The sequence below is a fragment of the Blastomyces dermatitidis genome, assembly GCF_000003525.1.
Source record: "Blastomyces dermatitidis ER-3 genomic scaffold supercont1.1, whole genome shotgun sequence".
Lineage (NCBI taxonomy): Eukaryota > Fungi > Ascomycota > Eurotiomycetes > Onygenales > Ajellomycetaceae > Blastomyces > Blastomyces dermatitidis.
This window is the reverse complement of record NW_025544774.1, coordinates 8,202,770-8,229,267: the sequence shown is the minus strand read 5'-3', so window position 1 is coordinate 8,229,267 and position 26,498 is coordinate 8,202,770. Positions and strand designations below refer to the sequence as shown.

Sequence of the window (26,498 nt, the reverse complement as noted above, 5' to 3'; positions counted from 1 at the left end):
CTGAGTGAAAAATAAATGAGTAAAAATCCTCTTCTCTCTAATCAGTTTAACTTTGAAAAAGCTGATTGAAAAGTAGTTGAAGAAAGTATAAAACTGTTAAAATCTGAAAGACAGAGTAAGCTATATTGAAATTATGATCAAGATATCTCAAATGAAATGCATGAGAATAGAGTGAAGCTCATTACATTTATTATTCTAACAAGTGTTAGAGATAATATTTCAAAGACAAAATCTTTTGAGTATTTAAAATCTTGATAAAATGAGAATATCTCATCTAAAAGAAAAGAATTAGCTACTGCTAGAAGAGATTGAAAGAATGATGTAATATCTGATAAAGAGTTCAAAGCTGTCAAAAATGAATATTTTTCAGATATTAAAAGAGTTAAAACACTCTCTTTACTGTACTTGTTTCTTTCTGTTCTTTTCTATCTATCTATTTAATGTGTCTATCTTTAAGACTATGTTCTCTTTTCCTTTGTCATGATATTTTCAAATGGTTTCAAAGTATCAAAAGATGTTGAAATACTGAAATTTATAAAGAGTTTTTGTATTCTGAGCTGGAATTTTCTGATTTTGCATATCTGAAATTGATAAGTGTATAATAGTTGACTCCATAGATATAGGAAAAACCCTGAGAACTAAAGGTTCTCAGGTAGATGTCATAGTCTCTGACTGCATACATCTATAATTGAAGAATAATAATAATAATAATAAGAGCTAAAACAGACTGCTGAAATAAATTTCTTGAAGAAGTATAAGAAAAGAAAGTTTTTAAAGCTTTTAACTATACTAAGACAAGAAGTGTAGCAAAACTTTCAGTCATAGAATATGAGTTATAGAATGAATTATATACAGCAAACTCTTTTGAGAAAAAATGTCAAGCTTTTATAAGAATTCTCTTTCAAAACTCATCAGATTCAGATTCAGATAAAGAGAATATATTACTTCTTAACTACAGTGATGAAAATGAATGAGAATGATCTGATCTTATATAAGATGAATTAGAGTTAGCTATCATCTCAAGTTCAGTTAAAACTACTGCAGAACCTGATTCACTTAAACACTTAATTATTCAAAATACATACTTCTACTTAAAGAATGAATATTTTAAACTCTTTTTTAATCTCTTAAAAAATGAATATCATTCTGAATGCTGAAGAGAAGCCACTGAAGTGATTCTTGTAAAATTTAATAGAAAAACTTCAATTTCTAAGTTATATAGAGTAATATCTCTATTGAACTGTCTAGAAAAGGTTTTAGAAAAGATAATAGCTACTTAACTATCTTTTATAAGCTCTATTAATAACTCTCTTTTATTCAGTGAATAAATGAGAGATAGAAAACAATGTTCTGCAATTGATACTGTTTTCTCAGTTATTCATAATATTCAAATAGCAAAGCATGAAGATCTGATCTCAACTGCAGTGTTTATTAATATAAAAGAAGTATTTGATTATATTTCAAAGTCAAAGTTAATTCAGACTGTGAAGATGTTAAAACTGTCACTTTCTCTAATAAAATGAGTTAACTGTTTTATATCTAACAGAATTATATAACTTTTCTTTGATGAAATGAAATAAGATAAGACTGAGATAAAAATAGAAGTACTGTAAGAATCTTCAATCTCACTTATTTTATTTGCAATATACCCTGCATATCTATTCAAAAATAGAAATATGAAAATAGTGCAATCACTGAGTTATATAGATGATATTAGTCTAGTTTACAGCTCAAAAGTGATTAAAGAGAATTTAAAAGAGATTGAAAAAGCTGTAAAGACAATCTTTGTCAGAGTAGATATCAATGAAATTCAATTTAATATGAATAAAACTGAGTTAATTCATTTCTTTTCTAGATTCAATAAGAAAGAACTATTTCTAACTCTTTTAAATAGAGAGATTAAACTCAGTTTAAATATCAAATGATTAGAAGTATGGTTAAACTTCAAGTTGAATTTTAAATATCATATTCAACAAAGAACTGTCAAGGCAGAAAGACTATTAAACAACATAATCAGACTTTTAAATACAGAGAGAGATCTATTCTTCCAGGCTATAAGATAGTTATATATAGCCTGTATTATCTCAGTAGCTGATTATGAAGTTTAAGTTTAATGAAATAATCAAGAAAATGTCACTGAATGCTTTCAAAGACTGTAAAACAGAGCTTTGAGAAGAATTCTGAAAGCATTCAAATTATCTTCTATTAAAGCAATGATCATTGAAGCTTCAACTCTCTCTTCTACTATTAGATTTAAAAAGGCCTGTATGAACTATGCTCTGAGAGTTATAAAGATGAGCTCAAATCATATAATCAGAGAAAGAGTCTCTTCTTCATTTTCATTAATTAACTCTGAAAATGAACTGAATTGAAATAGATTTCTTGATCACAATGTAAATAATTCTTCAAAGAAAATGTCTTCTCAACTGTACAGACTATGCTCACTGATTAAAAAGCAATTTTCTTTTCTAAATATTGAAAAAGTTGATCATGAGAAGATATCTCTCTGAAGAGAACAGATTGAATCTCTTATAGACTTATAAATAAATAAACTATTTAAAGAGAAAGAATATGAATAGTATTTAAGAAGAATTTCTACAATTAATATAAAACACTCTATTCTGATTTATTCAGAAGCCTCAAAAAGTGAGAATTTGAATAGATTAGATATAGACATTGCTTATACTCAAGATAATATTAATTTTATCTCAGATTTCTGAAGTTTAGATTATGAATCTGAAGTCTTTGATACTGAACTATTTATAATAGTGAAAGCTTTCAAACTCATTGAAATAAAATCTTATAAAAGAGAAAATAGTTTGAAAGAGATATAAATATTCTCTAATAGTCAAGCTGCTTTAAAAAGACTTGAAAATAGTTAGATTCATAATAATCAAATGAATCTTGAACTGATCTTAAACTCTGTTTTAAAAATTCAAAAGAGAAGAATATTAAAGCTGATAATGCATCTACACTGAGTTTCTACTCATATGAATATTCATGATAATGAATTGACTGATTCAGCTGTAAAAAAGAGTTCTGAATTAAGCAGATCTATTCAAAAAATTATGTCCTGGTCTTTTATAAAGAGAAAAATAAAAGAATCTTGTTCAGATAAGTGAAATAAAAGCTAGCAGAAATAAAAGAAGAGTATATATTATGTAAGATTTGAAATACAACTCAAGTGAAAATCTTGTTCAATTAAATGTAAAAAGAAAATATTATTATCTAAAATACAGCTGAAACTAGAACATGACTATTTCAAATCTTATATACAAAGATTTGATGATAGATTTGATTCAATAGAATGCTCATTCTGCAATATAAATGAGAATGATAAGTATATTGTAATGCACTGTGCATTATACAACAGTCTCAGAGTCAGATTGAAAGAGAAGTATGATCTAAATCAATTAAATATGAGATTCTTATTCTCAACTGAGACAGGAATTAAATACTTAATAGTCTTTCTATCAGAAACTCAAGCAGCTACAAGAAAATATCTGAATTCAGAAATATCTGAAAATCAAGAGAAGGAAATTGATCAGATATATTTTGTTAAAACAGCTATATACTATCTTTTAATAATTTGTTTTGTTACAGTCTCTCTTTATTTTACTTTACTTTTTTCTTTCTATTCTTTTCTATCTATCTATTTAATATGTCTATCTTTAAGACTGTGTTCTCTTTTCTTTTGTCATGATATTGTCAAATGATTTCAAAGTATCAAAAGATGTTAAAACACTGCAATTTGTAAACAGTTTTATATTCTGAGCTGAAATTTTCTGATTTTGCATATCTGAAATTGATGAATGTATAATAGTTAACTTTACAGATATAGAAAAAACTCTGAGAACTAAAAGTTCTCAGATAGATGTCATAGTCTGTGACAGTATACATCTATAATTGAATAATAATAATAATAATAATAATAATAACACTGCTTTTCAAGAATCTTGCTTGCTTTTTCAAGTTCCTGTATTTCAAGAACTTGTTATTTCTCTATTTCTTCTTTCTTTCTTCTCTTCAGAATTTCAATCTCAGAAATAGCATTTGAGAAAGCATCTTTTTCCACATTAACTGAGTGTATTTTTGAACTCATTGTTCTCACTCAATGAAAAGTTGATCAGACTGTTTCAATTGAGATATGTATTAAACTCTTTTAAAAAGTTGATCAGACTGTTTCAATTAAGAGGTTTCTAAGTCTGTTTTCAATTGAAAAGTTGATTAGACTGTTTCAAAAGAAGAATGAAAGACTTTTGTGTATAAAACACCTGATTTTTTTCACACTAGTTCAGTAACTAGGTTAGATATTTGAAGAGAATCTAATAAACTAAAATTGCTTTTTGAGATAAATTAATAAAATCTTTACAATCTCTTTCTTGAAATACAGTGAGAAAAAGTATGATATCAATTGATAATAAATCAGATAATATAACAGTTTTTGAGAGAAAAACTGACAAAAAATAAATCAATTTTTTTACAGAGCAATTGATTAAAACTATTTAATTTTATTCTAAATCATTCAATTCTTCTCTCACAACAAGTGTGCAACTCAAATCAGTTAATAAAGAGTATAAAAAAGAATTAAGTATTAATAAAAGCTCTTCAGTCACTGAAAAAGTAATTCTTACTTAAAAGAATATGAAATTATGATAGAAAACAGGTCTGTTTTTAATTCTTTATAAGAATATTATATAAAATTTAGAGAAAAACATCTTACTTTTTTAAGAGAAGTAAAAAACTATTTCTAAGATCTTTTTATTTTTACATTAACTGCTGTAGAAGAATGAGATAGAAACTGCTAAGATATATACTACTGTATACTCTCTATCAAGACTTTTTCTCTTCAGAGTCTTAATATTATAGAGAATATAAGTCTGTTTCTATATAATAATATAAATATGATCAGCAGAATGTAGAGAAACTGATTATTTATATCTTAAAATAGAAGACTTTGTCAATGATTATATTAATATAGAGTTAATTCTTAAATTTAATAGAAATTTAGTATTGCTCTTCTCAATCTCTTACAGAATCTATTAAATATTGAGATATTAAAACTAGATTTAATATATCTCACTATACAGAGATCAAAGACTCAGTCAGATCTTAAAATATACTGAATTTATAGTTGTTGATATGCTGTTAACTTATTCTGTTAACTTATTATGTACTGATTATGTATTAAATACTGTTACTAAGATATCTTTTTATATTATTCTATTAGAGATGAGTTAGATTGAGAGAAATAGTATAAGAGTGAGACTTGATATTAATATCTAGATATACTGAAGACAGACTGCAGAGATTACACTTCAGAAGTATCTGTTAATTATATACTTAATATTATCACTGAGATATCTTTTTATATTTTTCTGCTGAAAATGAGTCAGATTGAGAAGAGTGATACAAGAGTGAGACTTGGCATTGATGTTTTGAAACATCAAAGATAGACAGAGTTTTCATGAAGATTGCTTCTCAGATATCTTCACAACTACAGATCAGAGATCTTTCAAAATCAAGAGAATTGATGCATATGACTAGATTTCTTCACCTTACAATTTGTATGGCAATTTGGCCCGGGGTTGTGGTGTGATAGGGGAGAATGGGGGATAATCTCACACAGGAGTTTCAAACAATGTCTGGTTCATGTTTGACTGAATAACTCCACTACCACACGGGGTATATGGTCAGCGATGGGGTCAAAATTCTTGTATGATTGAGGGCTTTTCAATGAATCTATCAGCGGGTTCTTATTCGAAAAATCGAGCGAGTTCGTAATCTAATGTGATTAGTAAGACTTAGTGCAGAGTAGAACTTTGTGATCTATTCAGTATAGACCTCTTACAATAATGAACTTGAATAAGAGATTAAAGATATTCTTAATCACAGATCTTACAGCTGCAGACTGCAGCTGATAATATGTTATAAAATAAGTTAATTATAAATTTATAATTATCTAATCTGAACTTCAAGCTCTGTACTATCTGAAACAGTATTTCTTAATTAATAAAAACTACATACTCACAACTCTATCACTCAAACCTGACTTTTAGAAAGAGAGAAATAATATAGTAGATTTATATCTTATTAATATATTATTTTATTACACTTTATAGATTTCTTTATAGATTTCTTCTGAAAGCTCTGATTTTCAGTCACTAATTCTTAACTAAGAAACTTATGAAGCTTCTATTCTTCTGCTCTGAACCTTTATTTCATATATATATAAATATTCACTTCAATCACTGATTCTTACATCTTCTCTTTCTTCTTTAATGCTTTTTATTTTTATTATATAAGTTCTATATTCAATACTGATCTTTTCAGTGTAAACTTATTATAAAATATAATTTAGTAATAAAGCTTTCAAATACTTCAGAAAAATATTCACTAGAAAAGCTTAAGTATGAAGAATTATTATTAATAGTAACTAACTTAATGAATAGAATATAAAATTATAAACAGATATAAAAGTAAGATTTTAATAAATTTATTATATTGAATATTATACAGAGTACTTGTTTTCTTTTATTAAATTCTTATTACTATAAACTTTAATCAGATGTTTTCTTTTTTACTTTTTTACAATATAATACATTTTCTGCAAGCTTCTTCTAAGTAAGAGATAGTATTATTAATTATTAAACTCTCAAATATATCAGTATAAATAACCTAAGATGATTTTAACATCTGATAGACATATTTAAATGAAAGAGTAGTTAAAATAATGATTATATTCATAAGAAATCCTGAATTGACCGTGTTTGTGCACAAAGCAGGCCTTATAACCTGTGGAAGGTGTAAAGCTTGCTTGATTGAAAAGGTTACTAGCTTGTGAGAAGTTATATGGTGGAAGGATTAATAAGCCAGAACATGTGACCTGACATAATATTCATATGTATTTTCACTCTATACATGGCGTCAAATAGTTCTTCCATCTATCTATCCATTTATTCATTCATCAACCAATCAATCGATCAATGCTCTTCTCCCACATTTATACTCCTAACTAAAATGACTATCAGTGATGGATAGGATAGATGGGACATAGGGAGATAGTGACTTTAAACGCAGCGTGGCGCATCATATAAAGGTTGGGGGTTGGGGGTTAGGGGTAATGGGTAATGGGTAATGGGTAATGGGTAAGGGATAACGGAAAACAACGGGGTATATATCGAAAGGGCGAAAAATGAAAACATGACGGTATGTATAGACATGCAGGTGATGTATATATATCTAGGAAATTGAAAGACAAATGACATTAATATAGATTTGAGGCAAGGTAGATAGGGTAGGGTAGGGTAAATGAGACGGTTTAGCGGATGGAAAACAAAACCGAGCATACATCAGGCGTGGCCGAGAAAAAAACAGGTAATTCGGACATTAATTTGGCGACGTCAAGAAAATACTCAAAGGAACTTTAGCTCAAGGGGATGATGAAGCGGGCAGATGATACATTAGTGCGAGTCTTATTTTACTCTTGAAAGCACCTCTGCCTAGTTTAGTACATATATTATCATAACACCCAACCGAAATTAACATATATTGCCATCTCAGATATAAATTGAGATGTAAAAAAATTAAGAGATAACATAAATATATCCTTGGAAGAAAATCCATTCGTTGTTTTGATTAAATCGCCTCAGTAAATCGACTAGTACGACTACCATCGGAACTAGCTATACTCCTTCCTATCGCATCTTGGACAGAAACCCGTCGATGGACAGGTAATCGTGGTAGCGACTGATGTGGCGGGGGGTGCAGAGCAATTGAGCCAGGGGCACTCAGTGTCGTCGTTGTGGTGACATCCGCTGAACTGGTTAGCGGGGTTCGCGCGGGTGACGGACGGAAAACGACATGTGCGGAAGAGTCACTCTCTTGAGAGGGTGGTCGGCCGAGTGGCGGGGTGTGGAGTGCTTGTGCAATCGGTGACGCACTTCGCGATATCCGGATGCGAGAGAGGGTTGGTCGGGGTTGAAAGCTTGAGGAAGACGGAGGGATAAAATGGGAGCTCGTTGTCCGCGAACCGGTCTCTTTAGCCACAGCACCAGCAGCAGAGGTCGTCTCGTAATAGAGTTTCTCTCCATTAACGCCGAAAGGGTCGTCATATCCATCACCACCAGATTCTAGCACTGATGTGATTTTCCTCCCTGAGACTTTCTGAAACCCTCGTTCGCTGCTAGGTGGTGGTTCGAAACTCCTGGTGGATTGGTGGGAATTTCTCCATTTGCTGAAGAGAGCTGCGGCGCCTAAAGTACTTCCTCCGCTAACAGAGCGCTCCGACATCAGTCCTTCCACACCTGTATGTAATATTGCAGCTGTTCCTTGGTCCTCTGCCGTGAGACCGCCGGAAGGATCAGTTTTTCGTTTCCGGTTTCGCAGAAGTAGGAGGGCCACTGCTATAAGTAGAACGATGCCGGCAACCCCACCAACCACACCACCAACAACTTTACTTGTCGGGACGTTGGAAGAGCTGGATGCATCAGCAGGACTACCGCCTGCAAAAGTAGGCATACCACCTGGGCTGGTGGTGGCAGTTGGGTCTCCGCCCCCGCCTCCACCGCCTCCTTCACGGCCGCCGCCAAAACCACCGGCATAAGTAGTAGTCTTTAGAGCAGATTTTGAGCTTGCCGCAGAACTCGATGAGGTTGACGCCGTGCTGCTAGTAATTGATAATGATGGGTATGTCGATGATGTCGAAACCAATAAAGCGGATGACGATGGTAAGATTGGTAGGAATGTATCAGAAAAACTGGACGTTGTGCTTGGCAACAGCGGTTGCGATGACTCCGATGGTAAAAGCCCGATGTGGGCTCCAGGTGGTATCGATACCGACGAGGTAGTGCTAGTTGAAATAGGCAATACAATGAAGGTGGGTCGCCTGACATTCTCAGTAATGGATGTTGATGATACTGATGAGGGAGAAGGCGCCGGGAAATCCGCCACTGGGCTAGAGGTAAAGGTAGAGGTAGAACCCGAGAGCGACATATCGGTAGTTGATGTGGGCAAGTCGGAAGATGGGGTGCTAGAATCGGGAATAGATGAGGTAGGATCCGTTGGGGAATTAACAGGAGGATCACTGGGGGTAGGCTGCGGGGTTGCTCCGTTTCCAGGAACACTAGAATTAGGCTCAGAAGTTGCAGGCGAGGGAGTAGGGCCGATTGGGGCATTGTTAGGTGGAGCGGTGGGCACAACGCTTGGGGAATTGGTCTCTGCGAGAATGGTGACTTGTCCTAGATCGGAGTTCGATATAGTCGCGGGTAACGTAGGGACTGTGAACTTCCCAACCGTAGATCCATTCTCGAGAACAACGTGAATTACAGTTGAAACAACAACATCTGCATTTCCAGAGCCTCCTTGGGCTTGACGTGCTCGTAAATCGTTTAGATTCGAACGCCCCAGAAAACGTCCTCTTTCGTCAACTTTCACAACCGCGGCAGTGATTTCATCAATGTTCTCATATGGCTCCAACGTAGCTTCCCTATCGCCCCTGGGTCCGTCTTTGTGTCCGACAGCTGCCCCAACAAGTGCATTTCCTGCACCCAAAGCCGACCTGACTTTCAGATGTGCACCATTGTGCCTCCAGCGTCTCCTCCCATGATGACCCATATCTGTGAGCTTGAAGCTCCTAGCTCTCCCCTACGCTAACCTGCCGAAAAAAAAATCCTTTTTTCTTTATCCCTTTCCAAATTCGTCCGGTTCTCGGTTTCTCCGTTTTTTCGTTTAGTAAAAGAATCAACGAGTGAAATAATCGTCGTTCAAGATATGCGCATTAATTGTCGCTAAGCAAAGTAATGGGCCGCAGGAAGGAAGCCAGTCCAAAATGGTATCCCACAAGTGGGCAATAAAAAGTAATAGTGAAGAAAAGTGATCAATCCTAAAAAAACAGCTAGGACCGCCTAGGGTCGCGTCCAAGAAACGAAGGTGGATCTATGTACCGACTCCCTGTGACGAGATGGCTAAGTCGTGTAAAGTGAACGATGGGAAATGAGCTGATCTCAGTCTTCCTGGACAAGATTGCGCATTGAATGCGGTATAAGGGAGCGTGAGATAATATATCCGATTGAAGCAATGCGTGATATATCGGCCTGGCTAAAGGGATACAAGAAAAGGGAAACGAGAGCGAATGGATTGCTTCAAGCAAGACGTAATTGAATTCGCGTGCTTGTATTTACTATTTCGCGTTGGGGCGAGCAAATCGTCTAAGCGGACTAGAAAAAACAGGAAGGAGTGGATGGCGGTCGGCTGGAGGAACGAAATGAGAGGGCCGCGACAGGATAGTATCGTCAAAGTTATTGAATGAAAGAATGGACGTCAGTCATCAGACTGACGAAGTTGCATGTGGATTGGAAAAATGAGCGCAAGGCCCTTTGGAGAAACGAATGACTGTAAGGCCCACGCATCGCGGTCAGCGAACATAAACAAACCCCAAATGGCGTGACGAAAACGCGACTTTAGGAGGGTACTACCGATGATAGGTGTTGCATCCACCTGATTAACAGATAAGCTGGGTTTGAAAAGAACGAGACAAATATCAGAGTGCGAACAACGTTGTCGTTGACAAAAGTCCGCTGATCACACCACAAATGCAGACAGAAGCGTTTGCTGTCAGTTCGAAATCTGGGGCGGAAAAGAAAAGTCTTTTGTGTGTTTTGCGGCAAACGACAGGCTTATATTTAATATTTAATATTCTAATTGGGTTATCCCAGGCAAACCACGCTTCGGCTTCTTATTCCTCAATGCAAATCATCCTGCCACAGGGGCAAGGCGAAGAAGAGAAACTCCAGAGACGGGGAGAAGTGACGAGAGCACTGAAGAGAGAATTCTAAAAATCGAAAGGAGAGACAATTGTCTGCTGTAGACACACAGAGGAAGCGTGGTGCGGTCGTTATCGTGCCCTCGTCCTCGTCGTCGTTCCACAGTGTTATTGATGAAGGTTGGGCTGAAGAAGAACTGTTCGAGGAAGAATTGAATTGAAAAGCAGGAGTTAGCCTCAATTAGACTGGCTTAGCGCGGATTTCGCCCGGAAGTCAGAAAAGGGTTAAGTGGGCCCAAATAACGGTGTGCCAACACCACTAAACGGATGTCCACGCTGTCGATTGGCTGAGGGTTCCAAAGGCTCCATAACATCGCGGGTTAGTCACCGATGATTGGTTGATTGCCCCTCCCGCCAATGCTCAAGGCCAGGATAGTTTGATTAGATAATCCGGGTCGGGCGAAACAAACAAAGCAGAAGCCTGCGCCACTCTGATCTAGCCCGCCGTGCTGAAATTACGGAGCTCGTAGATGTGAAGGAATGGCCAAGACACTTGTACGGCACTTCCGACACAGCGCTCTTCTGGCTGGAGGACATTGTCGCTTGCTGGTATTCGACGCACAGCAAGATTCCACGGAGTGTTTATTCGACATGTTTCAATCTTGCTATACGTTGTGGAAACGTTTTGGGGCTTGCCCGCAAGCCTCCACACATAACTCGTCCCCAGCCTTTTCAGCGTCAGAAACTGCTGATCCACCCATTGGGCGACTGTGAAGAATGTTTCACTCACTCCCGGCTTTCGGGGACTTGGTTTTCTCGTGCCGAAAGAAAGCATAACCAGGAAAAACGCCCGAGGCCTCGTCCCCACAGTTCCAAATACTTTGCAATCCGTCCTGCGCCCGAAAATACTTCTGTATCGCAGCGTAGCCTGGAAGGCACAACAGCTGTGATTTATATTTGATTTTATCTTATTCTTTTCGATAGACCATTCTTGCGTCATAAAGTTCAATTAAATTTCACTGATCAGCTGAGTGTCGGATTTTAGTATCAGACACCAACAACTACTGAACACAGGGGCAGAAAAGCGCCACAAGGGAAAAATATGCCAAATTAAACACACACTTTCGGACATCAAAGATGGAAAAAAAACTCCGGCACCCGCGCTATTTTAGTGTCTTTGTTTACGGTGAACCCTATTAAACTACAAATCTACTTCTATCATCATTTGCCTCTCGTACATGTACGTGGACTGACTCCTAAACAACAAAACACCAGACCGTTGTCTCAAGCGAACCGCATATAAAAACTTGCTTCTGAAAATATCCTGTCTGTCAAGGAAAAAAAATGCCGTTTTCACGGTATTTCATTGTGGAAATGTCAAGCTATGCGGGGTAAAATCCACGAAAGTTTAAGTAGGCTATCATACACTTCCAACGGATAACGTCATGATAGCCGTGCACAGATATAAAACACCACCAATGGGTGACAACTGCCAACCCGCATAACGGGCCGCTCCTCCTCCTGTCTAACCCTTTCCTCACAAACCTCACCCTCTGGGATCCCATCCTCCCAACCCTCCACGCCCACATCGGCGTCTCTCTCGGCGCCGCCACGCGCCTCTACCTGGCCACCGCACACCCAGGCCTCATCCAGCGTCTAGTCGTCTGCAGCGTGCCACTCTGCGCACCCATAAACGCCGGCATGGAGGACTAGTATGCGCCCCTTGTTGAGATTGCGCGGATCAATGCTGATGCGATTTGGATTCTGACGGAGAGGACGATGGAGAGGTGGTTTGGCGCGGAGTGGCGGAGCTGGAATTTGTATGGACATGGACGTGGACGTAGGGCTGAGTGCGCTGATGCGGACGACGACGCGGGAAGGGTTTATAGCGTGTTGCAATGCGTTGAGAGATCGGTCGTTTGATTTGAGGCCCTTGTTGGCGCGGGTTGCGGGGGCTGCGGGGGCTGTGGAGAGGGTGATGTTTGTGGCTGGGGGAGCAGATGGGGAGTTACCGGATGTTATGTGGATGAGGTTGTGAGGGGATTTGAGAAGGAGAGGGAAAATGGGGAATAGGGGAGACCGTGGCGAGGGTGAGATCGGAGAGAAGGTCGTTGAGTGGGCGGTTATTGGGGGGGCGGGACATTTACCGATGATCGATCACAGGAACAGGTTTTGGAAGCGGGTGCTGATGTTTTTGAAGAGGTGAGATGCAGATGGGACATAATTTTCTCTTCCTGTTTTCTTTTCAGTTATGAAAGCTGTTTTCCGAATAATGACCAACCTTTGATATCTGTACAGTAGTCTTGAAAAGGATGTTCATAGAGCTTGGGGATAGTTAGCTTTCTTATATACAAATTTTACATACAGCACATCACATTTTTCATGTAGATATATCACTATGATTTTGGTGAGATATGTTACTTAACATAATTAACATCCTTCATGCCCCACCAAATGCAGGCTTTTGTGTTTACCTATGTAGTTATTTTTCACCTCAATGTTCTATTCGCGCCTAATGTTCAGAGATCTTGATCAATCCTTCTTTATATTACCATAGTAATTTAGCTTGGTCATCAACAGAAGCTAATCATCTTCATAGATCTTGCAACATCATATTGACCAGGAGGAAGCGACCCACAGCAACCTCCACTCTACTTCAATACCCCACCCCCGCCCCGCTCCCTCCCCCAGAGATCTGAAAATCCACACCCGCCTCATCTTTACACCAAAAGTCATGAAAATAATCAACTTTGAAAAATTCATAGATCAATTTCTTAATATGAAATACTAATGTTTTATACAATTGATTAAACTTTATCTCAGCATGCTCAGCCTCTCTTCTCGATATTTTCGGATTAGCGCAACCAACTAAACTCCTTTAGACTTCTGCCAAGTCCTGCTAACTTCTGGACCAATAAGAGACTTCACATGTGCTCACAACCTAATATCTTGTAGAGAGTCTGAGAAGAAACAGTTTCATCATATATGAAAAATCAACTTCACTCATACAAAATATTCAATTGACTTTGAAATCATACATCTACTCTAAATATCTGCCTGATCATCATCAAACTGATATTTTTTGAATTCTCAGTCATTCTGCTATCATCTCTGCTATTTTACAACTCACTATCTCTTCTCATCATATCACAATCATTGACAAAAGACAGTGTGTCTTTTGAATCTCAAGACACTCAATGTCAGACACACTTCAGTTAATATTCTTCATCACTTAAAGATGAATTCTCTCTACAATCACTACAGTCTCTCAACAATGTAGATGATAAATATAATACATCAGACAGTGACTTAACAGAGCTTGAATCTATTGATACTTCTTCAGAATTTGAGATCACTGATACTGATACTGATACTCTGTGAGCTTGTTCACAATCAAATCACTGTGGCTCATAGCATCTGTCTATAATGTCTTATAACTGGCAGAAAAGACAGTTAAAATTATCTCATGTTGTCAGAACATTACAGTAAAACAGTTGAGAAATGAAGATCTTTATAGAGACTTAGATTCAGAGTTCTGATATCTTGACTCATTGATAATACAGTACTTCTACAAAGCAGTGAAATACACTATATTCAGCACTTTTCAAAGCAGAAATATTCAATGATAATCAACATTATACTGTCTTACTTAAACAGAAGCTGAAATGTCTTATTAATACTCTCTTCTTTGTAAAATTCAATCATAATTCTGATCTGAATATCATTGACTTTCAGACTGCTTTTGAGATTATTCAGATCAATATATTAATCTGATTTGATCTACTTACTTCTGTTCTAAAAAATAAACACATCAATTGAAAGAGCTATAAATGAGACTCAGATGAAACAACAGCTATTAAACAGCTGTTTATTATTATAAATATTATATGTTACTCTTATTTCTTGAAAAACTCAAACTTCTTCAGCTCTATTCTCTCTGCATATTTTCATGACTCAGAAGTAAAATAACAAGTGATAGAAATCATTTCTGACTTTGAACTCTGTCACAGCTATGTGATGAAAAATAGATTAATAATGAAAATTGCTAAATGAGAGAAGATATAACTTAATATTCTTAACTTATTAATATTTCTATCTAATATCTCAAACTTCTAGTAATCTCTGATAACATCTGTCATTTTCTGACATGTTCTTTGAACTTCTATCAACTTTTGATTCAATCACTTGACTAATTCTTACTGTTAGATTAAACTTCAGCAGCTTGTCAAAGATTCTTGAGCTGTTATAGTCTATGATAATATGAACTTCAAGAAGACTGTATAAGATGAGACAATCAGATACAATGATTCTATGACTGCTGTGACTACTACTACTGTGATTATTTCTCCTGATATTTCAGAAACTGATCTAACTCAGATCATGCATGATTTCATAAGACTGCTAACACTGCAAGAAATCATTGATGCATCTGATGTGACAGACAATGATAATGAGCTTCAGAAGCAAATAACATCATGTCTTATTTCAGATGCTGTTCAAAAGATTCATGATGATGAGATTAAAAGTGTTTTCAGTACTGTAAATAATTTATTATCTCAAATGTCTGTTATTAATACACTTTCTGTGCATAGAACATGTTTTCAGCAGTTGAGTGCTATTTTTGAAAATGAGAACACTATTGTGAGAACTATGAGAGTTCATGAGAAGATATTTAATGATTTTCTTGATTTATCAAGAGATCATACAGCATTTTCAACTCATCTCTTTCCAGTGTATGAAGATGCTTTGATTACAAAACTCATTCAATCAGTCAAGATGAAGCAGTCAAAATCTACAGATATTTTTAAACAGTATAACTGACTTCATTCTATTTCTGAATAATTTCATATTCAAATGAATCTACTCTTCATCATTATTCATACTCATTTTGAAGCTGAAGTCTCTGAGAAGACTCATCACTGTATTCAGTCTGATCTCACTTGTTGAAACTGAAATTCTATGACTGCTGTTAATCTGAAATATTATCTTCTTAAGCCAGTGATTTCTCAGAGCTTTGCATCTCAAAGTCTTGCTCTATTTTATACTGCTATACAACATTGAGGTTATTCAGTTAGTAATCTTGAGTACTTAGAAGATATTGATTCTATTATACAACAGCTTAGTTCTTCACAGTATCTTCAGCTTATTGAAGATGTATACATCAAAGCATTTACTCTTGATGCCTGAAATGAAATTGACTCTTAAATCTCTCAGCTCACTCAAGATATTGAATTCTGTATCATATATTATCTTCTCTGAGAATGTGAATTATTCATTCAAATACACTATGCTGTTAAGCATGATGATATTGAACTTCTTGAGTACTTCATTTCATCTCTGATTATCTTCTTTCTTGATGCTGATCAATATAATTATGTTACTAAGATACTTCATTATTTTTGAATACTTTAATTCATTAAAATTCCTTCTCTGTATTAAGTGATTATAACTGTGAGTCTTATCAACTGATCTGGAAAACTCAGCTCCTTTAAAGCAATTGATCTAGACATGGAACATCTCAATGATAGCTGTAAGCTGGAGATGAAATGCTATAAAAATTCAATAAAGAATATCTATCTTATATTTGATTGAGTCTGTCTATCAAATACATGAGTTCATCAGCTACAGTGAATTTTAGAGTCTATCTTTAGATGTTCACTTACTAAGGAATATATAAGTGCTGTTACTAAGCTTGAGATATTCTCTACTGTTAGAAGTCTGTTGAAGAATGATTATATCTCATCTTAAGATTTACTTTTACTGTCAAAGAAACATATGTTTGACTTCTTGAATATACTTTTGATTGAAGTGAAAGATCTAAAGAAGAAGATTAAGCACTTTAATCAAGTATAAATTCAGCAGCAGTTGATTGCAATGAACTTGAATTTAAATGATATAATTATTAATACTGAAGTTGAGTCTTATTCTGAGGAATTCAATAATAATATAGAGCAAGATTCTATTTTCATTGAAAATACACTATCTTTATCTACTGTAAATAATCTATCTGATACTTTGAAAACAATTCTGAAGAAGAATAACTAAAATTAATGAATATACTGAAGCTTTACTTACTTCATCTTTCTTTAATATACAATGTTATATTTTCACTGATAAATATATTAATAATAGAACTTCTGCATTGTTCTGTCAACTTGTGAGTCAATCAAATATCAAGATTTAAAATAAATATGACTAATATCTGACAAATTTTATTTTTGAGATATCATTTTTCAACATTAACTAATTTATATTTACAACTGATACTTGTAAAGAATGTCTGTATAGAATCTTCAACATATTCATTTGTATAGATTACTTATTTATTAGAGTTCTACTTAAAATCTTCTTCACAAAGCAGAGCAGTATAAATAAAATAAGAATCTAAACTGTCAGAGCACTGCTTCTCAGTGAAGAAGAAGATAATCTCTTTAGCAGCAACTGATGTGACTGTATCAGTGAGAATGCACTGGAATTCTTGAGCTTGCATTTGAAGATGCTATATTCACCCTTGCATATAACAACTCAGCAGTGAGAACAAGAATTTCTGAACTTGACTATCTGAGCTCTTCTCTTCTCAGAGTACACTCAACATTTCTTATTATTCTCTTGACAGACAGCACACCTGTTCTTCTTCAGCAGCTGCTCACTCAGCTCTATCTTTATTATTCAGTCAATATAGTCTCACACTCTCTGCTTCTGCAGAGAGAAGCACTGGAACTTCTCATAAGAGACTGATTATCATTTCTCTGATTTCTGAGGCTGATAGAATGATGAGCTCTTGCTCATTATTCAATTCCAATCTCATCTTGACTGACTTGTCAGCTGTGCCTGCTCCCAACAGACACAGCTGGCAGACAGAGTGTTGAGGAGAAGAGAGGCATTATATAGTGTTGTTGACAGTGGCAGCAGCAGTGAGGGGAAGAAAGTGCTCAACACAGGGAACAGCTGAGAGGGTGGGAAAGATGAGCTCATTGATGCAGAAGGTGAAGAGGGTCATAATGACTCTGAGAAGAGAGAGAGAAAGCTAATGTAACATGTCAGTGATTGATTCTTTCTCTATCATATATATCTCATTCATATTTATATTACTTACTTGATTGATTCTGATGAAACTCCTTTCTCTGCAAAGAACAGAGAAGAGAAGAAGTCTGAGAAAGAGAGAGAGAGATAAGAGTAAGAGCTGCTATGCAACAATATTAGCTTCTTATTCTCTTATCATATTATGCTTATTTAGAGGAAGCTTTTCACATCTATCTGAACAAGTCCAGCTCATTGTCTCTGTTCTTCAAAGAAGAGAGAGAAGTCTCAGACACTTTCTCACTCTCACTCCCACAGGCGAGGGTGAGGACAAGGGCGAGGGTGAGGACAGAGAAGTGAGGATGAGCATGAGTGCGGGTGCAGGAAGAAGGACTAATTGTCAGAGTTAGTATTTCATTTCATTCTCATTATACTTTTCATGCTGAATAGACACATACAGTGAGTGATGAACTTCACCAGAGTAGAGTTATTCATGCAGAATAGCTGTGCCAGCAGCAAGTATGTCCTTTTCACTGATGAGAAAACAGAGTGAGTGCATCTGTATCAATGTTGTGAAGAGAGAAGACATTATATTGATTTTTTTGAATCATGAAGAAGAAGAAGAGAAGAAGAGAAGAAGAGAAAGAAAGAAAAAAAAGATTCAAAAATATCAGTATAGTGTTATTCATTTCTTCTTCAATATAGTGAATTTATCTTCTCACTCATTAACTAATTTGATAGGCTCAGAAGTTCACATAACTTCAAAGAAATTCACAGATGTTTACAAAAGATCAGTGAAGTTAAAAAAAGATCAAAGATCTCATCATCTTACAGCATCAATTCTCTCAAAGATCTCATTATCTTACAGTATCAATTCTCTCAAAAATCTTATCATCTTGTAGCATCAATTCTCTCAAAGATCTTATCATCTTACAGCATCAATTCCCTTGAAGATCTCATCACCTTATGACTGCGCGATGATCAGCATTTCCTCATTCTCATTCTTCACTAGCAATGGAAAGCTTTACATACTCTTCAAGCTATATGCTGTTTTTCTCAATCTCATTGATCTGAAAGTTCACAAGAGACAGAGAGCATGACAATCATGAAATTTAATGATGCTTTTTTGATTGATCCCGCGTCATTCATGAATGCTATACTTCTTTCCTCATTCAACATGATTACACTTGAACTGCTTTCAGACTGCAGTCTTAAGTGTGTGAACTGCTAGAGCAAGATGCTATTTAAAGCTTATTAAGCTTAGAAGAAAATCTTTGATGATCACATAGCAGGATTGAAAGAATAGTATCTCATTGATCATTTAAAATAAAGAAAAAAAGAAAAAGGAAAAGAAAGAAGATATTAAGAGAAAAAAAAAAAAAATAAAAACAAAAATAAAAGTAAAAGTAAAAGCAAAAACAGCAACAGTAACAGAACACAAAGCTACTTCTCAATAATTCTCTCATCAATCTTACAGTTAACAGGATTCACTGAGCACAAAGAAAAACCTATTGACAACTCCTCATTGAAAAAACAGCTTGTATTATACAAGTCAACATTGTGATCTGCACTGACAATAACCTGAGAACCTTCTTCAACAAATGATTTCAGCATATAATCATGATAGAATCTGATCAATCAGTTGTTTATCATCAGTATACTCTGCAACTTCTTCATGACATGATAATAATCATTATTATCTTCTTACTTGTGACACATCATCTTCTGTGATCTTCTAATATAATATTTCACAATGACATAAGACTCTCTGAGAATCTATAATGATATCTATTAATATCTAAGCTTTCTCTAGAAATATAGTGAACATACAGCACAGCACATTAAATTATAAAAATAACAATTATTACATGCCTTTCTAACACCAGAAACAATACATTTACATAACAGCTCAAATTCAGTCATACAGAGACAGTATATGCAGATCTCCTCAGGCTTTGTTATATAGTAAGTGTTATAATGAGCTTTGAGAACAGTGAACTTGAGCTTATGAGTAGACATTGTTGTTTGACTAAATCATTTAGTTAGAGATTGATTTATACATCATCTATGATTAAGATTTAACTTACTTTCATTGTATTGAAGGACAGGTGAGTGAGTGAAGCAGTAGGGACAGCAGCAGGGGCAGCAGCAGGTGATGTGACAGGGGGATTTTCACATTGATAAGTAAGTAGATTGTTGCTGATTGAAAGAAAGATGAAGAAAATGAAGTAAGAAACTCATATTTATACTTATAATATAAGTAAACAACACATGAGTAAGTTAATAATGTCTAGATAAGTATATTTCTATTCACTTCTATAACTCTACAATTCATGATTGATTCAGAAGTTAGCAGAAGTTGTTAGAAATTACAAGGAGTTTATAGAAGATTTATTATAGAAGATGTCTAACTACTTGATAGTGTCATTTTCTATAGAGAAGTTGTCTCTTCCTCTGTGAGAAGAAGTTCAAACACAGTCAAAATAAGATATCTTTGTGAATACAATATCTGTGTTTGTATTCTGTTCATCAAATGATGTTCATTTGTGAGGGATTTGAATATCAATACTATTATTATTACTTTGCTACTTGAATGAAGTGTGAATTTGAGCAGTTGTAGATATATGAACTCATGAACTTGAAGAAGAATGAACTCAGAGACTTAAAGAAGAAGTGAACTGTGAAGTAGTGAAAGCACTGATAATAGATATAACTAGAGCAGCAGAGACTTCAGCAGCAGTAATAGCAGCTGAAAGAGCTGTAGAGATCTCAGTGAAGATCTCATTAAGTTACTGTGCTCTTTTTGCTGCGTGTTGAGCAGTCATCTGAGCCAGATTATTGTCTTTCACACACTATGCAGCTGTGAGCTGCTGAGCTGCTGTCATTTCACTGATTGAATCACTACTTGACATTTCAGTAGGTACTGCTATCTCTGCTGCCCTCTCTCTGTTTCTGATTATCTGACATTGACATCTTTCTATGAGAATAGCTTCATATGCTTTATTTACAGCTGCAATTTGACTCAACAGAAAGCTGTGAAGTTGATCTTCAAATTCATCTCAATAGCTTCAAGTCTGAAGAAGATTGACAGCATCACACAATTCATTTCAATTGAATTTAAAGATAGATATCTTCTGATGAAAAAGAGCAGCTATCTATCACTGATATTGAGTAGATATAAATTATGAAGCTGGCACTGAAAAGTCTCAATCATGATGATACTGTTTCTCCGCATATTTGATACATCAGTTCTTAAGTTCTGACAGCAGAATGGCACCATGACTATTACCTTGAGATGTCTTGATAATGTTTGTAGTGAGTGACTGTTTGAATACAGATATGCAGCTTGAATTGCATCTGCTGCAGCATTTCTTCACAGAAGTGTTCATTCTATTCATATCAAATGAGAGTCAATTCTTCTCAAGATAGGTCAGAAGGGCTTTTCAGTAATATAAGTCATTAATGATTCTCTTTCAGTCAGTGAAGAGATTGACTTATCTTTGCATTTCATTCTCTGTTTATGTCTTCACAGTGATTGTTCTACATTGACTTTGACTCTGACTTGTCATATTTGATGCAATACTTTTGACATCAGATATGTTCTTCAAGTTCATGAACTGTGATAGCTGACTGGCCTGATATCAAGTTCTTTGCTGAGATCTTTGTTTCACTGATAGTTGAGAAGATTGAACAGCTTTCTTTTCATAATCTTCAGAGTCAAATGCTCAGTAGAGAAGAAGAATCAAGACATGGCTTTTTCAACCTGGTCCATGACCTTCTCACCCACATTGTTGCCAAACATCTGCAATATCATCTCTCTCAATAGGAAATTTCCATACAACAGTACACTCAACATCTGAAATATTTATACTCATACTCAGTGAGATTGTTGTCATTATAATTCATATTTTCAATGTTGATTTCATAAACTTCTTAAAGCAAATATTCTGATTCACTTCAGACACTCAAGATATGAAATACTGAATGATGTCATTGATGAAAGAGATGTCAGTATTATTGACATTCTACCTATTATTCTGACAGATCTGAAGAAGTATTGATTAGAAATATTACACTGCTTGTTAAACCTTGACATAACTGTTAATAAAGACAATGATCTTTAAAATGTGTTGAGATATGATCTTTTCATTCATATCAATAGCCTCATTCAATAAAAAATATAACATATCATAGAATACAAGTTTACTGTGTGAAATTGAATATACACTGATAAAGATATCAGAACAGTTAATGAAAGTTCAAATAATCTGAGTCTGCTGTGAGTTTACATCAATAGAATGAAATTCAGTCTCTTGAAGAATGATATTCTCAGTTTTACTGCTGAGAGTTGCAGAACAGTCAAACCAGACAATATTCTCACAAAGAAGCAATCTCAGATGCCTCAGCCTGATAAACTGACTACAGAATTGACTTCACTATGTGACAAGATGACACTTATCAATAGCTACAAGCTCAATCTTTTCTTGTAAAGTAGGGTCTTGAAGAACATGCTGAAATTGCTTATAAAGAGCTTGCTCTGAACTGAGTAGTATATGTATATACTCACTCTGTTGAATGTGTTTGAGTAAGTCTTCTTATTTCTGAAGATTATCAGCACTGATCAGATAAGAATTGACACTGAGAAATCATGCTATATCTCTTATTTACTGATCATCAAGCTTGTTTAGAGAAATCAGTTAAATGGTTATCTTTTCTGTCAGAATTGTATAGAATTGAAGAATAAGACTCTTTTCATAGTCAGTTCTGACAATGAATAAAGTGTTGCTATATTCATATATTATGTGCTGAAGTATACAGACTTGTTCTATGCATAGCTGAAGAGTACACTTAGAATCTGAACACAGATCTTGAAGTATTCATTGAAGATAATACTGAATAACATTCTGTTACTTATCAATACTATCTGATTCAGCATAACTCATAACAAGTTATAACATATCTTTAATATTCATTGAAAGTATTTACTTTAATGATAACTTTTGAAGCTGCTATTATAGCTGACTTACATGTTTTCTTCAATTCCTCTTAGTCATATTTGATGCAGTTGATGAGATGTTGTCTGACTCAGCTGTCAAAAAGCAACTCAGCTGTTAAAAAGAAGTATTATGTGATTGATTCAGAAGTTGTCAGAAGATCTCAGAAGTTATCAGAAGTTGTCACAAGTTAATATGCTGTGTGAGATTGTCAAGAGATCAGAAGTTGTCAGAAGTTGTTAGAAGTCACTGAAAAATATACTCAGTGCTTTGACTATAGTCTCTGATGACTGAATAGATGTTTTGATAGCAAGATCAAGGTGTTGAATGACTAGATATGATTGTGGTTCGGAAGAACGTACGACTGTCGGATAATAACACGGCCGCTTCCGAACTACTAGCGTACGCGTACAAATGTAAAGGGGCCCTAGCGGCCGCTAATTAATTTAGTGTATGAGATTCAATATATAAGAAGCTGGCATATGCCTGTAATTGTACACTGGCTTAAGCAACCTTTGAATCACATCTGATAGCATGTCTAAAAACTGGTGAGAAGTACAGGCTTCTTCAGGGCATGATAATTCTGTCTATGAAGTGATTTATAGTTATCATGTCAGTGTGATTCTAGAACACCTCAAAAGATAGCATATGAAGAGCAGTGAGTGAAAGAGCATCTGATTGATGCTGCTTCACTTGTTGGAGGAAAACTTCACACTCAGGTGAATGCCATGTATGAGACACGAACAGATGAGATGTGAGAAAGAAGATGAGAGCAGTGAACCAGATTCAAAGAAGTTCACTCCCTACTCAGAAGAAGGATAAAAAGAGAGAGGTGGCCACCACCAGAGTCATATGATGATAACAGAAATCATATAACAATATAACAATACAGTGATATAACAATAGACATTATACAATCAACAAGAAAACCACTGAAATGAATATCTTTTCTAGTCAATATGAATAACACTCTTCTCTGCTATCTGAACTGAAAGATATGCAGAACCTCTCAGAGAGATTACTCAAAGCAGTAAGAAAGACAGCTGAGACAGCTGAACTGAAATTGAAGCTCTGTACACATACAAGAATTCTAAATGAAATTGAGGCCTTGTGTATGCAGTGACAGGCTGAGATGAAAGTCAAATAACAATTGACATTCACTGCAGATCAAGCATTCACTATGAAAAGCTTTACTGACACAATCATCATCATCAATAAGAATAGAGAAAACCAGATCTTAGGCCTGCAGCAGAAGATCAAACATTTATACAGACAGGTGACTACACTGAACCTGAAGGTCTTATCATGATTGTTCATAATCTCTTCAGAAGTGTACACATCATTGAAGATCACTGTGCAGGATGAGAATTCAAGCATGAGATACATCAAGCTGAGAGATCTGCTGAAGTCATCAAGCTTCAATGATGACTGAAAAAATGATGCTGTAATCAGCTGGCTAAGTCAGATACAATTATATTATCAGATCAAATGTGAACTCACAGACAGACAGTCAATGAAATTTTAACAAGTCTTAAGATCTGCTGTGTTTCTATGCAGAAAAGTGAAGTTATTATAAATGACTGATGAAAAGATGAATCTCACAGATCTGAAGCAATATTCATTTTCATGAATATGAAATGAGTTTTTCAAATGAATCTTACACAACTTTGAGAAAGTGAATGTGTGAGATAAGTGTTATAAATGCTTCACTGAGTGTAGACAAGTAAGTGATCTTACATTATACTTCATACACTTCAGTTTACACTATCTTGTATTGAATGAAGAGCTTTCAACATCTTTCTGTTTACAGATCTTCATTCATGATCTTATACCTGAGTTGAGAGTGAAATGAAAATGCTTAATCTTGCAATCAGACACAGTGAAAGAAGCATATAACATTCTCATTGTATGAGAATAAGTGAGTCAATTGTGACAGAAAATACTGCAATCAAGTATGCCTCAGTGAAGAACAGATAATCAGACTTCTATGACATAAGTTACATATCTGAATGTGATGAATCTAGATCTGAATGTCATTGCTAAAGCACTGAATCCTCTGAAAAAGAGATTCTCTGAGTGAAAACCTTGATATTGTGAGCATTGAGCTTGCTTCAACTGCAGATGCTAAAATCATGATGCAAAAGATTGCACTCAGTGTGCACAGTCAAGAGAAGCAAGGAAGTTAAAAAACTAGCAGAATCAGTGAGCTCAGAGACACTCACTGATATTCTATGAAAAGTCTTCAAAGTGAAAGAGATGCTCATGTTAGATAACTCTCTGAATTCTGTGAATGCAAAGAAGAAGCAGACTTCTGAATAAGATGTGAATAAGAATGATGAAATGAACACTCATCTCAATATCTTGAGACCTGAAATGTTAATGTATAGAGGACACTTAAGTAAGAATTGAGAGATGACTGTAAAAGTGTTAGTGAATATAGAAGCTTCTACACAATATATTGATGATTATATAATTCAAAGATTGAAAGAGGTCTGCTGAGTGAAGAATCTCTGATATATAAGATTATCTGATAACTGATATTTGATATCATCTGCAAGAGTAAGAGTTCTCTTGCACTTTGAAGAATGATCTTGCTATATTTGAGCGCGAGAGCTGCAGAACATGAAATACAATCTTATTCTCAGACTTAATTGATTTCAAAGATTCAATCTGCAGATTCAATGATGTACATATCATATGCAGTTGACTGATAGAAAGAAAATGATTCATACAATTCTACTAACTGATATGAGAAGAACATTTCACATCTCTGATATAGAAGGATTAAATCTGCTTATACATCAATAAGCAAAGAGAATGATTTGCAAGACCTTATCTGAAAGCATTCTGTATGTCATACAGAACCTGGAAGTGGAGAAAATTAAGATAAAGAATATATGAGAGGACAAGCATATGAAGAAGCTTCTGAAGAAGTATAGAAAGATCTTTCAAACAGATCTTTCACTGAAATTGCCACCAGAATGAGGATTTGTATATGAGATTGACATGGGAGACACAAAACCAGTCAACCAGAATGTGTATCCTCTGTCACAAATACATCTCAAAGAACAGAAGTGTCAGATCACTGACCTTCTAGAACATGGTCTCATATGACCCTCATCAAGCATGTGAGGCTTTTCAGTTCTATTTGTGAAAAAGGCGGGTGGAGAGTGGTGAATGTGTATCAATTATCAAGCACTTATCAAGCTTATAATCAAGAATGAATATTCACTGTCATGGATTCAACAACAGTTGAATACAGTCAGAAACATCTGATATCTATTGAAGATTGATCTTCTCTCAGAATACTGGCAGATCTGTGTAGATGAACTGTCAGTCCTGCAAACTGTATTTAATATGCAATGAGAGAAGTTCAAATTCCTAGTAATATCATTCAGTCTGACAAATGCATCTGTTATCTTTCAAATAATGATGAATACAATTCTTCATAAACAGAATGAAACCTCATATCTTGTATATCTCAATGACATTCTAGTCTTTTCAAACTCATACAATAAATATCTGAAGCATCTCAATGAAGTGCTTATAACTCTGACAGAGTATAAGCTCTATACTAAATCAATCAAGTGTGTGTTTGAAATGAAAGAGTTGAAGTTCATGAGACATGTAGTGAGTGATGACTGTATACACCTCATCTCAGAGAAATTAAATGTCATAGTGAATTGATCACAGCTGAGAAATATACATCATGTACAACAGTT

General features: G+C 35.0%; 2 protein-coding genes across 2 annotated transcripts; both read right to left on the bottom strand.

The window, feature by feature from the left end:
- Window positions 1–6,761: 6,761 nt before the first annotated feature.
- Window positions 6,762–11,209, bottom strand: BDCG_01129 (uncharacterized protein). Its single transcript, XM_045416638.1, has 2 exons — window positions 10,476–11,209; window positions 6,762–10,392 (listed from the first exon to the last, which is right to left on the bottom strand). The coding sequence occupies exon 2, from the start codon at window positions 9,613–9,615 to the stop codon at window positions 7,639–7,641; it is 1,977 nt and encodes a 658-aa protein (XP_045272322.1). The 5' UTR covers window positions 9,616–10,392; window positions 10,476–11,209; the 3' UTR covers window positions 6,762–7,638.
- A 49-nt stretch (window positions 11,210–11,258) lies between these two features.
- Window positions 11,259–11,729, bottom strand: BDCG_01128 (uncharacterized protein; the record flags this gene model as incomplete). Its single annotated transcript, XM_045416637.1, has 1 exon — window positions 11,259–11,729. Exon 1 carries the CDS (start codon window positions 11,595–11,597, stop codon window positions 11,259–11,261), a length of 339 nt encoding a protein of 112 aa, XP_045272321.1. The 5' UTR covers window positions 11,598–11,729.
- Between the last annotated feature and the right edge of the window lie 14,769 nt (window positions 11,730–26,498).